The sequence below is a fragment of the Oncorhynchus mykiss genome, chromosome 5, assembly GCF_057628025.1.
Source record: "Oncorhynchus mykiss isolate SJ-2025 chromosome 5, ASM5762802v1, whole genome shotgun sequence".
NCBI classification, from domain to species: Eukaryota; Metazoa; Chordata; class Actinopteri; order Salmoniformes; family Salmonidae; genus Oncorhynchus; species Oncorhynchus mykiss.
This window is the reverse complement of record NC_143026.1, coordinates 16750788-16766295: the sequence shown is the minus strand read 5'-3', so window position 1 is coordinate 16766295 and position 15508 is coordinate 16750788. Positions and strand designations below refer to the sequence as shown.

Here is a 15508-nt window from a genome sequence, read left to right as displayed (position 1 = left end):
GGTATTGGAGTGGCCATCACAAAGCCCTGACCTAAATCCTGTAGAGAATTTCTGGGCAGAACTGAAAAAGCACATGCAAGCAAGGAGGCCTACAAACTTGACTCAGTTACACCAGCTCTGTCAAGAGGAATGTGCCAAAATTCACCCAACTTATTGTGGGAAACTAGTTGAAGGCTACTTGAAACATTTGACCCAAGTTAAACAATTTAAAGGAAATGCTACCAAATACTAATTGAGTGTATGTAAACTTCTGACACACTGGGAATGTGATGAATGAAATAAATAATTATCTCTCCTATTATTCTGACATTTCACATTCTTAAAATAAATTGGTGATCCTAACTGACCTAAAACAGGATATTTTTTACTAGGATTAAATGTCAGGAATTGTGCAAAACTGAGTTTAAATGTATTTGGCTAAGGTGTATGTAAACTTCCGACTTCAACTGTATATACATGCAGCTTCTCTTCTGTCATTAGCCTATATGTTGCCCTAGAAGACTAAAATAAAGCCTTGCTCACTGGAATGTCATAAATTGATGGAATGAATGCTTCAATTTAGTTGACGTTGTTAAAGTCATCTTTGCTTCTTTCACAGAGGAAATATGTTTAGGGACTGGGGAGAATGTAATAACTATATAACGGGAAAGATGTTTAGGGACTGGGGAGAATGTAATAACTAAAAAACAGGAAATATGTTTAGGGACTGGGGAGAATGTAATAACTATATAACGGGAAAGATGTTTAGGGACTGGGGAGAATGTAATAACTAAATAACAGGAAATATGTTTAGGGACTGGGGAGAATGTAATAACTATATAACGGGAAAGATGTTTAGGGACTGGGGAGAATGTAATAACTAAATAACGGGAAAGATGTTTAGGGACTGGGGAGAATGTAATAACTAAAAAACAGGAAAGATGTTTAGGGACTGGGGAGAATGCAATAACTAAATAACGGGAAAGATGTTTAGGGACTGGGGAGAATGTAATAACTAAATAACGGGAAAGATGTTTAGGGACTGGGGAGAATGTAATAACTAAAAAACAGGAAAGATGTTTAGGGACTGGGGAGAATGCAATAACTAAATAACGGGAAAGATGTTTAGGGACTGGGGAGAATGCAATAACTAAAAAACGGGAAAGATGTTTAGGGACTGGGGAGAATGTAATAACTAAAAAACAGGAAAGATGTTTAGGGACTGAGGAGAATGTAATAACTAAAAAACAGGAAAGATGTTTAGGGACTGGGGAGAATGCAATAACTAAAAAACGGGAAAGATTTTCTGCGTAAAATGAGTTTGACCTGTTGTAAGGAAATAGAAAACTGTGAAAAGGACTCAACATGTTTCTGATAAGATGTAATGTCTGCTTGGATGGTTACTTGATGTGGTGGAAATACTTTCAGCTTTCATGATGCTGATAAAGATCGGGACCGTCTGTAAAGGTGCTAACTGCACATTTTCGTTCTCTCAAGATGTTGAAAGAAATCAATATTTCTCAACACCTGTTCCCAAGTCTAAATGTAGGCTACATTTTGGTGTAGGCCTATAATTTCATTGCAAAAAAATGCTTAATTATGCAGGAGTAAAAATGAAGGCTATGCAAGAGGTTATAGACCTACTGTCAGTGTCCAGATTTCAGTTTCCATTGAACCCATCTGAACAGAAAAGGATACAGTTCCCTTGACGTGCCATAGGCCTATTTGAAGTCCCCGTCTTGTGACTGCCAAATTCGTATAGCACGCCTCATCATCATCACACAAAACATAGCTGGCACTGCAGTCATTATCTTTTACCATTCACCAACTCTCCATTTCGCAGCTTTTCTCTTATTGAATTAAACTGACTTTCTGCCCATTCCCAAAAGCTTTTGGTGATTGGTGTGTGGGCTATTTTTGCGTAGCTACAGTTAGACCCTAAAGCTTAAGTTTACACAATAATGCCAGAAAGTCTAAATATAAAAGAAAAAGCTCAATGTAGCCTATAGTTAGACGATTGTTTTCTCTTTATTCAAGCCGCCTGCCACACTCCGGCCCTTCATCCACACAGTATTTAATGACCCTAAACCGACCCACCACGCGGATATAACTGCGGGGACTGCGGGTTATGAGTCAACCTGCAAATCAACCCTACTTGGAAGTTGGTTCAACCACCGTCCTCTTGTGTCATCAAGCAGGAATGGATTGGCAGTTGTTTTTTAAAATCAGAATTGCAGTCAAATGTTGAATTGACCCAAATGTTCTACATATAGAGTGCATGCTTTTATTAAGCACATTATTTCCTGTTGCTTCTAGCTAGCATTTAGTTTGCAACAGCACGGGTGTGTAAGAACCTTGATCTTTACCACTCAGACCTCTGCAACTGTCACGTTGTTCCTAATAACCAAGGCGCAGCGTAAGTTGAGTTCCACATATTTTAATGAAAGTGAAACTAAGCAACGACAAAAACAAATAAACAATAAACTAACCACGAACCGTGACTACAGATATGCTATGTGCACGAACTCAAAACACATACATTCAAACAATATCCCATAACCCACAGGTGGAAAAAATTGAACTTAAGTATGATCCCCAATTAGAGACAATGATTACCAGCTGCCTCTAATTGGGAATCATACACAAACCCCAACATAGAAAATAAACCTAGAACCCCACATAGAAATAATAAACTAGACTAAAACCCCTAGTCAAGTCCTGGCCTACTCTACCATAGAAAATATAGGCTTTCTATGGTCAGGAACACTATTGCAAAATATTAATTAGATCTTCCCCTTGCCAAAGAGAGCTGATGTCGGGACGTCCGCTAACTGTTTTTCTGACCAGGCGAAATCATGCAGCAGCATCATTAACATGCATGTAAATGTCAATGGAAAACAGCTAAAACAAATTAAAAAGGAATGCTAGCTGTTGGGTTAGCTTTTTTGGGGTTAGCTTTTGTTAGCTGTTGATTTCTAAAATCCCCATTAGGCCTTCACTTTGGGATAGGGAAAGAACCAATTATGTATATAAACCCTGGACTGACAGGGGCGCTGTATTGAAGCCACCGCACAGTCATCTTAGTACTCCTCCATTTTTAAAAATATTTTGGAAGCCACGTTTATTCTATTACACACACCCTAATGCATACTTTTAAATTATATTATGTGAGCATTGTGTATATGTGTGTGTGTGTGTGTGTGTATGTATGTGTGTATATATATATATATATATATACTGCTCAAAAAAATAAAGGGAACACTTAAACAACACAATGTAACTCCAAGTCAATCACACTTCTGTGAAATCAAACTGTCCACTTAGGAAGCAACACTGATTGACAATACATTTCACATGCTGTTGTGCAAATGGAATAGACAACAGGTGGAAATTATAGGCAATTAGCAAGACACCCCCAATAAAGGAGTGGTTCTGCAGGTGATAACCACCGACCACTTCTCAGTTCCTATGCTTCCTGGCTGATGCTTTGGTCACTTTTGAATGCTGGCGGTGCTTTCACTCTAGTGGTAGCATGAGACGGAGTTTACAACCCACACAAGTGGCTCAGGTAGGGCAGCTCATCCAGGATGGCACATCAATGCGAGCTGTGGCAAAAAGGTTTGTCAGCGTAGTGTCCAAAGCATGGAGGCGCTACCAGGAGACAGGCCAGTACATCAGGAGACGTGGAGGGCAACAGGCCGTAGGAGGGCAACAACCCAGCAGCAGGACGGCTACCTCCGCCTTTGTGCAAGGATAAGCAGGAGGAGCACTGCCAGAGCCCTGCAAAATGACCTCCAGCAGGCCACAAATGTGCATGTGTCTGCTCAAACGGTCACAAACAGACTCCATGAGGGTGGTATGAGGGCCCGACGTCCTTTTTAAGTAAAGGGTTATTTAATCTCGTACAAAGAACCAAAACGTAATGTATAGATCCCCAAATAACCTTTTTTTCTAAGATACACTCTACTGTTGCTACATTGTAGGCAGTGGTGTAGTGGTACTGGTCATCAAAAGTTGGCTTCAATAGGCTCTTCACCAGGGTTAGTTTTTACAATCTGAAATCAATAAAGTCAAAAACCATGTTACACTGTGATGTGATTTTAAAGAAACGGCCTTGACAGGACAGAAAGGGTGGGACATGTACTATTATTTATGGTTGAGTGTTTATTTTGTCGACGCTTCCAAAAAACACTGGGTTACGTCATGTATTGGAACTTTGCTCCAATCAGGACTCGCTCTGAACTAACGTCTATGGCTTTGAAGCGGGAGGGCTCAGCGTCAATGCTACCAACAATGGCCGAGATTCAAAAACACCGGCAAAGCGACATCCACCAGCAAGCGGCCAACAGCCACCTGCAACAGACCCATGCTAGGGCTACCTGAGAGAAGTTACTATTGTGGTTTAGTATTGGACAGTCTATGGGTTGATTAGGCTAGCTAAGCAGAGAACCCTGTATTGACAAAAGGAGTGTCAGCAGCAAGACTAGGCGCTCTTGGAATAAAAGAAAAAGAGGCGCCCAAATCTGTCCCTTCCGTGGACGGGTCCCCTCTCTGCGCTTTGAGCGCCACTCTCGCGGAGCTATCGCAACAATGGACTCAGGTCTCCACGGGGAGCCCACTCTGTGTGCCACATCTCAGTGGGTCAGTGGTGGATATGCCTCGTAACGTGTGTTCTTTCCCATGTTAACATCGTTCTCTGGTAGTGTTTCCTTCACTCGCGTTTGGTAGGTCCAGAGGAATAGGACTGAAGATGCCTGGACGGAACAGGTACAATCTGGTGGACGATGTCGCGGATTCGCGGGTCCCCCTCCATAACGAAGAAGCGTACCAACACGGGATACATTTTCAAGCTAAGGTGAAATGTATATGTACATTTTCTAGAATAAACAAGGCACTTTGATGTTTTCCCTGTATTCATTGTCTTTCCCATTGAGCGTCTTGAAACAGTTCTGCCGCCGCGTTATGTTTTGGTGTCCAACTTCAAAGGTCTCATTTGGGGTAGGACTAGCCGATAATTTAATTTGACATGGTTGCGTTATGAAACTCAGGACAGGTGCACGTTTGTGGTAACGACGTGACTTATTTCCAGTGACTTTAGATAATTTGTCAAATTTCCCCCACCCCCATATGTTGCAAATGTGCTTTCTAGGAGTAAGTTTTCCAAACCTGCAAACATTCACATTTCCCTCCATTTCTGTAGCCTACTTTCACCAGAGGACTCAAAATTGACGGTTCTTACTCAAACTATTGTTAATGAATTAGTCAAAAGGAGGCAAAACAGAAAACACAGAACATTATATACATTTAAGTTTGTAAAACACATATAACAAATCCCAATGTTTGAAGATTTGAGCTGCATCCTACAAGATGCTTACAATAAAACACTACAAGTGTGTATAGCAGTATAATAACAGTCAAAAAATCAATAACTAGTTATATAGTCCTAAACAATATTAGAAGGCTACATATAATTACTTATTGGTTGCAATCGGCTACTAGGCTATGCATTACCACTTACACAGGATAATTGCAAGGAGAGGTGTCATGCATTATATAGTGTTATCAAAACATACTGTTGTGTTTTGTTGCGTATGTTGAGTGTATTGTCCTATGTAGAACTGGGTTTTGTATACCTGTCTTATCTATAACATATGTATTGTGTGTGTTGTTCAGTATGTGGGCAGTCTGGATGTTCCCAGGCCCAACAGTCGTATGGAGATCGTAGCAGCCATGAGGAGGATCAGGGTAAGACACACATCATCAACACTTTGATCTGCTTCTCTGCTGTTGTTATTCTGAGAGCATCCACCCACTGCACAGATCACATAAAAACCAACTTGTGTGACATGTGAACCTACAATAATACTGTACATCCTCTCCAACAGCAGAACTGACATGCATTTATCCTCTCTCTCTCTCTCTCTCTCTCTCTCTCTCTCTCTCTCTCTCATTCTCTCTCTCTCTTTCTCTCTCTCTCTCTCTCTGTCATTCATTCTCTCTCTCTCTCGCTCTCTCTCTCTTTCTCTCTCTCGCTCTCTCTCATTCTCTCTCTTGCTCTCTCTCATTCTCTCTCATTCTCATTCTCTCTCTTGCGCTCTCTCTCACACTCACTCTCTCTCTCTTTCTCTCTCTCATTCTCTCTCTCTCTTTCTCTCTCTCTCTCTCTTTCTCTCTCTCTCTCATTCATTCTCTCGCTCTCTCTCGCTCTCTCTCTCTCATTCTCTCTCTCTCTCTCTTTCTCTCTCTCTCTCTCTCATTCATTCTCTCGCTCTCTCTCGCGCTCTCTCTCTCATTCTCTTTCATTCTCTCTCATTCTCTCTCATTCTCATTCTCTCTCTCTCTCTCTCGCGCTCTCTCACTCACACACTCACTCACTCACTCACTCACTCACTCACTCACTCACATACATACACTTATAGAGATGCTGGAGTGGTGGTTGACATGCGTGATGAAGAAGTCTATCCTTTTCTCTCGGCCTGTGTTTCTGTTTGTTGGCATTTTTCTATACAGCTCTTTGTTCCTTTGAGAATCAAATCATTATTATTGGTCACATACACGTGTTTAGTAGATGTTATTGCAGGTGTAGCGAAATGCTTGTGTTTCTAGCTTTGATAGTGCAGTAATATATAATAAGTAATAACTAACCATTTCACAACATATACCCAATACACACACATCTAAGTACAGGAACGATGAATTAAGAATATATAAATACAGTGGCAAGAAAAAGTATGTGAACCCTTTGGAAATATCTGGATTTCTGCATAAATTGGTCATCAAATTTGATCTGATCTTCATCTAAGTCACAACAATAGACAGACATAGTGTGCTTAAACTAATAACACACAAATCGAATACATCATTTAAACATTCACAGTGTAGGTTGGGAAAAGTATGTGAACCCCTATGCTAATGACTTCTCCAAAAGCTAATTGGAGTCAGGAGTCAGCTAACCTGGAGTCCAATCAATAGGACGCGATTGGAGATGTTGGTTAGAGCTGCCTTGCACTACAAAAAAAACACTCACGAAATGTGAGTTTGCTATTCACAAGAAGCATTGCCTGATGTGAACCATGCTTCGAACAAAGAGATCTCAGAAGACCAAATATTAAGAATGGTTGACTTGCATAAAGCTGGAAAGGGTTACAAAAGTATCTCTATAAGCCTAGATGTTCATCAGTCCACGGTAAGACAGATTGTCTATAAATGGAGAAAGTTCAGCACTGTTGCTACTCTCCCTAGGAGTAGCCATCCTGCAAAAATGACTGCAAGAGCACAGCGCAGAATGCTCAATGAGGTTAAGAAGAATCCTAGAGTGTCAGCTAAAGACTTACAGAAATCTCTGGAACATGCTAACATCTCTGTTGACGAGTCTACGATAGGTAAAACACTAAACAAGATTGGTGTTCATGGGAGGACACCATGGAAGAAGCCACTGCTGTCCAAAAAAAACATTGCTGCACGTCTGAAGTTTGCACAAATGTAGCTAGATGTTCCACAGCGCTCCTGGCAAAATATTCTATGGACAGATGAAACTACAGTCAAGTTGTTTGGAAGGAGCGCATAACACTGTGTGAAGAGAAAAAGGTACAGCACAACTGTACAGTATGTAAAGAATTCCCAACAGTATCAAGACATTTTGCAGGAGAATGTTAGGCTATCTGTCCTCCAATTGAAGCTCAACAGAAGTTGGCTGATGCAACAGGACAAAACCCAAAACACAGAAGTAAATCAACAACAGAATGTCTTCAACAGAAGAAAATACACCTTCTGGAGTGGCCCAGTTGGAGTCCTGACCTTAACCCGATTTGAGATGCTTCACACCAGACTTCGCAAGAATATTGCTGAACTGAAACAGTTTTGTAAAGAGGAATGGTACAAAATTCCTCCTGATCGTTGTGCAGGTCTGATCCGCAACTACAGAAAACGTTTGTTTGAGGTTATTGCTGTCAAAGGCGGGTCAACCAGTTATTAAATCCAAGGGGTCACATACTTTTTCCACCCTCCACTGTGAATGTTTACACGGTGTGTTTAATAAAGGCATGAAAAAGTATAATTTCTGTGTGTTATTAGTTTAAGCAGACTGTGTTTGTCTATTGTTGTGACTTAGATGAAGATCAGATCAAAATTTTATGACCAATTTATGCAGAAATCCAGTTATTTCCAAAGGGTTCACATACAGTACTTTATGCAGAAATCCAGGTATTTCCAAAGGGTTCACATACAGTACTTTATGCAGAAATCCAGGTATTTCCAAAGGGTTCACATACTTTTTCTTGCCACTGTATATGGACGAGCAATGTCAGAGCGGCATAGACTCAGATACAGTAGAATATAATACAGTATATACATATGAGATGAGTAATGCAAGATATGTCAACATTATTAAAGTGACTAGTGTTCCATTTATTAAAGTGGCCAGTGGTGTCAAGTCTATGTATATAGGCAGCAGCCTCTAATGTGCTAGTGATGGCTATTTAACAGTCTGATGACCTTGAGATAGAAGCTGTTTTTCAGTCTCTCGGTCCCAGCTTTGCTGCACCTGTACTGACCTTGCCTTATGGATGATAGCGGGGTGAACAGGCAGTGGCTCGGGTGGTTGTTGACCTTGATGGTATTTTTGGCCTTCCTGTGACATCGGGGGCTATAGGTGTCCTGGAGGGAAGGTGGTTTGCCCCCAGTGATGCGTTGGACACACCGCACCACCCTCTGGAGAATCCTGCAATTGCAGGCAGTGCAGTTGCCATACCAGGGCGGTGATACAGCCCGACAGAATGTTCTCCATTGTGTGTCTGTAAAAGTTTATTATGGTTTTAGGTGCCAAGCCAAATTTCATCAGCCTCCTGAGGTTTAAGAGGCACTGTTGTGCCTTCTTCACCACACTGTCTGTGTGGGTGTAACATTTCAGTTTGCCAGTGATGTGTACGCAGAGGAACTTGAAGCTTTCCACCTTCTCCACTGCGGTCCCCTCGATGTGAATAGGGGGTTGCTTCATCTGCTGTTTCCTGAAGTCCACGATCATCTCCTTTGTTTTGTTGACATTGAGTGAGAGGTTATTTTCCTGGCAGCACACCCCCAGAGCCCTCACCTCCTCCCTGTAGGCTGTCTCGTCATTGTTGGTAATCAAGCCTACTACTGTTGTGTCATCTGCAAACTTGATGATTGAGTTGGAGGCGTGCATGGCCACGCAGTCATGGGTGAACAGGGAGTACAGGAGGGGGCTGAGTACGAACCCTTGTGGGGCCCCAGTGTTGAGGATCAGCGAAGAGGATGTGTTGTTTCCTACCTTCACCACCTGGGAGTGGCCCGTCAGGAAGTCCAGGACCCAGTTCCATGAGATCTGTGCTCGGTCCCTGTTACACACTAACTACAGCAGAGTAATACAGTGGCTATTACAGCACACAGTGATTACAACACACAGTGATTAAGACACACAATGCAAACACTGTGTGTCGGTGGTGTTCACAATGGTCTTCAAAATGTAGCTGTTTATGGGACAACTAAGCTCACCCTCTCATATGGGCATACTGTGACAGGCCAGGGATATGTGTATTCTGCCGAAATGCGAAGGGAGAGAGTGTAAGGCGAGAGAGATGTCTTGCATACACACTACTGGAGGGTATCGTGAGTGTGAGATAGGAAGGTGTGTGGCGTTTTCATTGCCGTGGATAGTGGCATGATTATTATTGTGCTCTGCAGAATCATTGCTGCCGTCATCGTTTAGCCTTACCCTTTCATTTGCCCAAGTTTTATTTCCTAACAGGAAGACTTGTGTAAAGGTTTTAGAACGACACAGGTCAGAGCATGTAAAAAGTAACTGAGAGAGTGACTGAGTAACCATGAGTCAGCCGGTAGGCTGAGACATGACAAGGCTCTTACTAAAGCCTGACTTAACACCATGCATGGAGCAGACCCAGTGGAAATAACAGACAGATTAGTGAGCAGCTCTGACTGAGCAAAATACTGTTTCTTCTCAGTCTGTCAACATCTGTTATTGTAGGTTTGAGTGTATTGTGTTTACAGTGAGCTTTTTTCAACCGCCTTAGGAAGTAGAGTCGTTGTTGTGTCCTCTTGACAAGAGTGGTGGTGATGACAAGTCCTCTGTGATGTGGACGCCGAGCAACTTAAAACTTGTGACTCTCTACTACAGTCCCATTGATGTGTATCGGGGCATGTTCCCTCCTCTACTTCCTGAAGTCAACAATCAACTCCTTTGTTTTGCTGACGTTGAGGGAGAGGTTGTCTTTTCTTGGATGTAGGGCTGTGACGTCTTGGGATTTGAGGTTATGGTATTTGGCCAGGCCAATGTACACGGTCACTGGCACATATCAGACTCAAACATGTACATTTTTATCTGCAACTTCACTATTACCATTACACTTCGTTATTATCAGTAGCATTTTATAATTATTATTCAAGTTATTATTACCTCTAAATATTATACAAATAAAAACAATTCAGATTGGAGAGGATTGTCAAATTTTTGTATTGACACAACTTAAAGCATAGGCCATGGTTCCCCAACTGGCGGCCCGTGGGCCAAATTTGGCCAGTGGGTGATTTTATTTGGGCCCCCAAGTTTTTTAATAATTGTGGACATAAAAGACTGTAAGAACACCTGCAAATCAGCTCCAAGTGATTTTTATTTTGGAAACTGTTCCAAATTATTCCCACACTGTCACGATCGTCGTAGTGAGGAGACCAAAGCGCAGCGTGGTGTGAATACATCTTTTTAATGAAAGACGAAAAAACACGAAGTACACTAAACAAACAAACAAAATAACAAGACGAACGTGACCGCTATCAAAACTGAGTGCAAACATGCAACATCACATAGACAATAACCCACAAACCACAATACAAAACAGGCTACCTAAATATGGTTCCCAGTCAGAGACAACGACAAACACCTGCCACTGATTGAGAACCATATCAGGCCAAAACACATAGAAACAGACTAACTAGACATGCAACATAGAATGCCCACTCATATCACACCCTGACCAAACAAAACATAGAAACAAACAACTCAAATAATGGTCAGAGTGTGACACACACATAATAGAGAGATACTGTACAGTGCCTTCAGAAACTATTCACACCTGTTGACTTTTTCCAAGTTCTGTTGTGTTACAGCCTGAATTTAAAATGGATTCAATTGAGATTTGTTTTGTCACTGGCCTACACACAATACCCCATAATGTCAAAGTAGAATTATGTTTTTCAAAATGTTTGCAAATGAATAAAAAAATAAGCTGTTCAATAAGTATTCAACCCCTTTGTTATGGCTAGCCTAAATAAGTTCAGTAGTAAAAATGTGCTTAAGTCAAAAAATAAGTTGCAAGGACTCACTCTGTGTGCCATTATAGTGTTTAACATGATTTTTAAATGACTACCTCATCTCTGTACCCCGCACATACAATTATCTGTAAGGTCCCTCAGTAGAACAGTGCATTTCACACACAGATTCCACCACAAAGACCAGTGTGGTTTTCCAACGCCTCGAAAAAAGGGTAGATGGGTAAAAATATAAAAAAGACATCCCATTGAGCATGGTGAAGTTATTAATTACACTTTGGATGGTGTATCAGTACACAGAGTCATTACAAAGATACAGGCGTACTTCCTAACTCAGTTGCCGGAGAGGAAGGAAACCGCTCAGGGATCGCACCATTAGTCCAATGGTGACTTTAAAACAGTTAGAGTTTAATGGTTGTGATAGGAGAAAACTGAGGATGGATCAACAACATTGTAGTTACAATTTCAGAATGAAAAAGAAGCATGTACAGAATAAAAATATTCCAAAACATACATCCTGTTTGCAACTAGGCACTAAAGTAGTAATACAAAAAAAAATGTCATGTCACATGCACAAAAACAGTGAAATGCCTTTCTTGCCAACTCAAAGCCCAACAACTCAATAATCAATAACAATGTATTACTAGAAAAAAAAGAGAAATACAGTGCCTTGCGAAAGTATTCGGCCCCCTTGAACTTTGCGACCTTTTGCCACATTTCAGGCTTCAAACATAAAGATATAAAACTGTATTTTTTTGTGAAGAATCAACAACAAGTGGGACACAATCATGAAGTGGAACGACATTTATTGGATATTTCAAACTTTTTTAACAAATCAAAAACTGAAAAATTGGGCGTGCAAAATTATTCAGCCCCTTTACTTTCAGTGCAACAAACTCTCTCCAGAAGTTCAGTGAGGATCTCTGAATGATCCAATGTTGACCTAAATGACTAATGATGATAAATACAATCCACCTGTGTGTAATCAAGTCTCCGTATAAATGCACCTGCACTGTGATAGTCTCAGAGGTCTGTTAAAAGCGCAGAGAGCATCATGAAGAACAAGGAACACACCAGGCAGGTCCGAGATACTGTTGTGAAGAAGTTTAAAGCCGGATTTGGATACAAAAAGATTTCCCAAGCTTTAAACATCCTAAGGAGCACTGTGCAAGCGATAATATTGAAATGGAAGGAGTATCAGACCACTGCAAATCTGCCAAGACCTGGCCGTCCCTCTAAACTTTCAGCTCATACAAGGAGAAGACTGATCAGAGATGCAGCCAAGAGGCCCATGATCACTCTGGATGAACTGCAGAGATCTACAGCTGAGGGGGGAGACTCTGTCCATAGGACAACAATCAGTCAGTCGTATATTGCACAAATTTGGCCTTTATGGAAGAGTGGCAAGAAGAAAGCCATTTCTTAAAGATATCCATAAAAAGTGTCGTTTAAAGTTTGCCACAAGCCACCTGGGAGACACACCAAACATGTGGAAGAAGGTGCTCTGGTCAGATGAAACCAAAATTGAACTTTTTGGCAACAATGCAAAACGTTATGTTTGGCGTAAAAGCAACACAGCTGAACACACCATCCCCACTATCAAACATGGTGGTGGCAGCATCATGGTTTGGGCCTGCTTTTCTTCAGCAGGGACAGGGAAGATAGTTAAAATTGATGGGAAGATGGATGGAGCCAAATACAGGACCATTCTGGAAGAAAACCTGATGGAGTCTGCAAAAGACCTGAGACTGGGACGGAGATTTGTCTTCCAACAAGACAATGATCCAAAACATAAAGCAAAATCTACAATGGAATGGTTCAAAAATAAACATATCCAGGTGTTAGAATGGCCAAGTCAAAGTCCAGACCTGAATCCAATCGAGAATCTGTGGAAAGAACTGAAAACTGCTGTTCACAAATGCTCTCCATCCAACCTCACTGAGCTCGAGCTGTTTTGCAAGGAGGAATGGGAAAAAATGTCAGTCTCTCGATGTGCAAAACTGATAGAGACATACCCCAAGCGACTTACAGCTGTAATCGCAGCAAAAGGTGGCGCTACAAAGTATTAACTTAAGGGGGCTGAATAATTTTGCACGCCCAATTTTTCAGTTTTTGTTTTGTTAAAAAAGTTTGAAATATCCAATAAATGTCGCTCCACTTCATGATTGTGTCCCACTTGTTGTTGATTCTTCACAAAAAAATACAGTTTTATATCTTTATGTTTGAAGCCTGAAATGTGGCAAAAGGTCGCAAAGTTCAAGGGGGCCGAATACTTTCGCAAGGCACTGTACGAAATGCAAATTAAGTAAGCAAGCATACTATATACAGCAAATATGTAACAAGTCAGTTCCAATACCATATTTCCATGTGCAGGGATCCTGGAGTGATGGAGGTAGATATGTATAGGGGTAAGGTGACAGGGATACTGGAGTGATGGAGGTAGATATGTATAGGGGTAAGGTGACAGGGATACTGGGGTGATGGAGGTAGATATGTATGGGTAAGGTGACAGGGATACTGGGGTGATGGAGGTAGATATGTATAGGGGTAAGGTGACTAAGCAACAGGATATAAGATAAACAGAGTAGCAGCATCTTGCATGTGAGTGGGTGTGCGGGTGTGTCAGTATAAATGTATTTGGGGCGGCAGGGTAGCCTAGTGGTTAGAGCGTTGGACTGGTAACCGGAAGGTTGCGAGTTCAAACCCCCGAGCTGACAAGGTACAAATCTGTCGTTCTGCCCCTGAACAGGCAGTTAACCCACTGTTCCAAGGCCGTCATTGAAAATAAGAATTTGTTCTTAACTGACTTGCCTGGTTAAATAAAGGTAAAATAAAAAAAATAAAAAAAAGAATAGCATATTATGTGTGAGTGAGTGTTTGTGTGTGTGTTGGAGTGATAGTGTGTGAGTGTGTAGGGCCCTGTGAGTGTGCATAGAGACAGTGCAGTACTGAAATCAAAGGTAAATAAAGATTCAAGGTGAACTCGGTCCTTGTAGCTATTTTGTTAGCTATTTATCCATTTGGGGATAGAAGCTGTTCAAAGCAATTCACTTTTTGTCCTGAATACAAAGTCTTATGTTTGGGGCTAATCCAATACAACACATAACTGAATACCACTCTTCATATTTTCAGGCATAGTGGTGGCTGCATCATGTTATGGGTATGCTTGTAATAGTTAAGGACTGGGTCGGTTTTCAGGATTTAAAAAATTAACGGAATGGAGATAAGCACAGGCAAAATCCTAGAGGACAACCTGGTGAAGTCTACTTTCCACCAGACACTGGGAGATGAACTCACCTTTCAGCAGGACAATAACCTAAAACACAAAGCCAAATCTACACTGGAGTTGCTTAGCAAGTAGACTGTGAATGTTCCTGAGTGGCCAAGTTACAGTTTTTATTTATTTAAATCTACTTGAAAATATAATGCAAGACCTGAAATTTGTTGTCTAGCAATGATCAACAAACAATTTGAAGAATTGTGAAAAGAATAATGGGCAAATGTTACACAATCCAGATGTGGAAAGCTCTTAGACTTACCTAGAAAGACTCACAGCTGTAATCACTGCCAAAGGTGCTTCTACAAAGTATTGACTTTGGGGTGTGGATAATACTTATGTAAATGAGATATTTCTGTATTTAATTTTCAATACATTTTCAAAAATGTCTAAAAACATGTTTTCACTTTGTCATTATGGGTTATTGTGTGTAGATGGGTGAGAAAAATATCTATATAATCCATTTTGAATTCTGGCTGAAACATAACTCAGGCACTGTATATGTGATCGTTTACACATGTAACAAGGTTTCAAGTTATGTTTTTGTCAAATGTTATACCTGTTTGGGCTTCTTGCGGTCAATTTGCAGTCTACAAATGATTTGTAATCATGTTCCGGCCCCCTGACCATTTGCTCAAGAAGAAAATCGGTCCGCGGCTGAATCGAGTTGATAATCCCTGGCGTAGGCTATCAGACTCAAAAGAAACATCTGCAATTTCACTATTGCATTCCACTTCGTTATTGTTTTATCCTTTTCTTTCCCTTGTCATTCATTTTTCGTAGGTGTCCATTTTGTTTAAATGTATGATACTGTTGTTTTGAGGTTATAAATGCCTAGTTAAATTAAGGTTAAATAAACATAAAAAAAATCAAATAAAGGCCCTATGTAAAAAGGGGAGGTCACAATTCGGTTTGTACACTTGTTAACATGGATATGCTTCTTAATAAAACCTA

At 40.9% G+C, this 15508-nt stretch overlaps 1 protein-coding gene across 2 annotated transcripts in view; it reads left to right on the top strand.

Moving 5' to 3' along the window:
• The first annotated feature begins 4203 nt into the window (after window positions 1–4203).
• Window positions 4204–15508, top strand: part of si:dkey-34e4.1 (carboxyl-terminal PDZ ligand of neuronal nitric oxide synthase protein) — a 191131-nt gene continuing 179826 nt past the window's right edge. For both annotated transcript variants that reach the window (XM_036976925.2, XM_036976926.2), the window contains exons 1-2: window positions 4204–4834; window positions 5653–5724. In XM_036976925.2, the coding sequence (XP_036832820.1) occupies window positions 4730–4834; window positions 5653–5724 (177 nt within the window). In that variant the 5' untranslated portion in view covers window positions 4204–4729. The remainder of the gene's footprint in view (window positions 4835–5652; window positions 5725–15508) is intronic.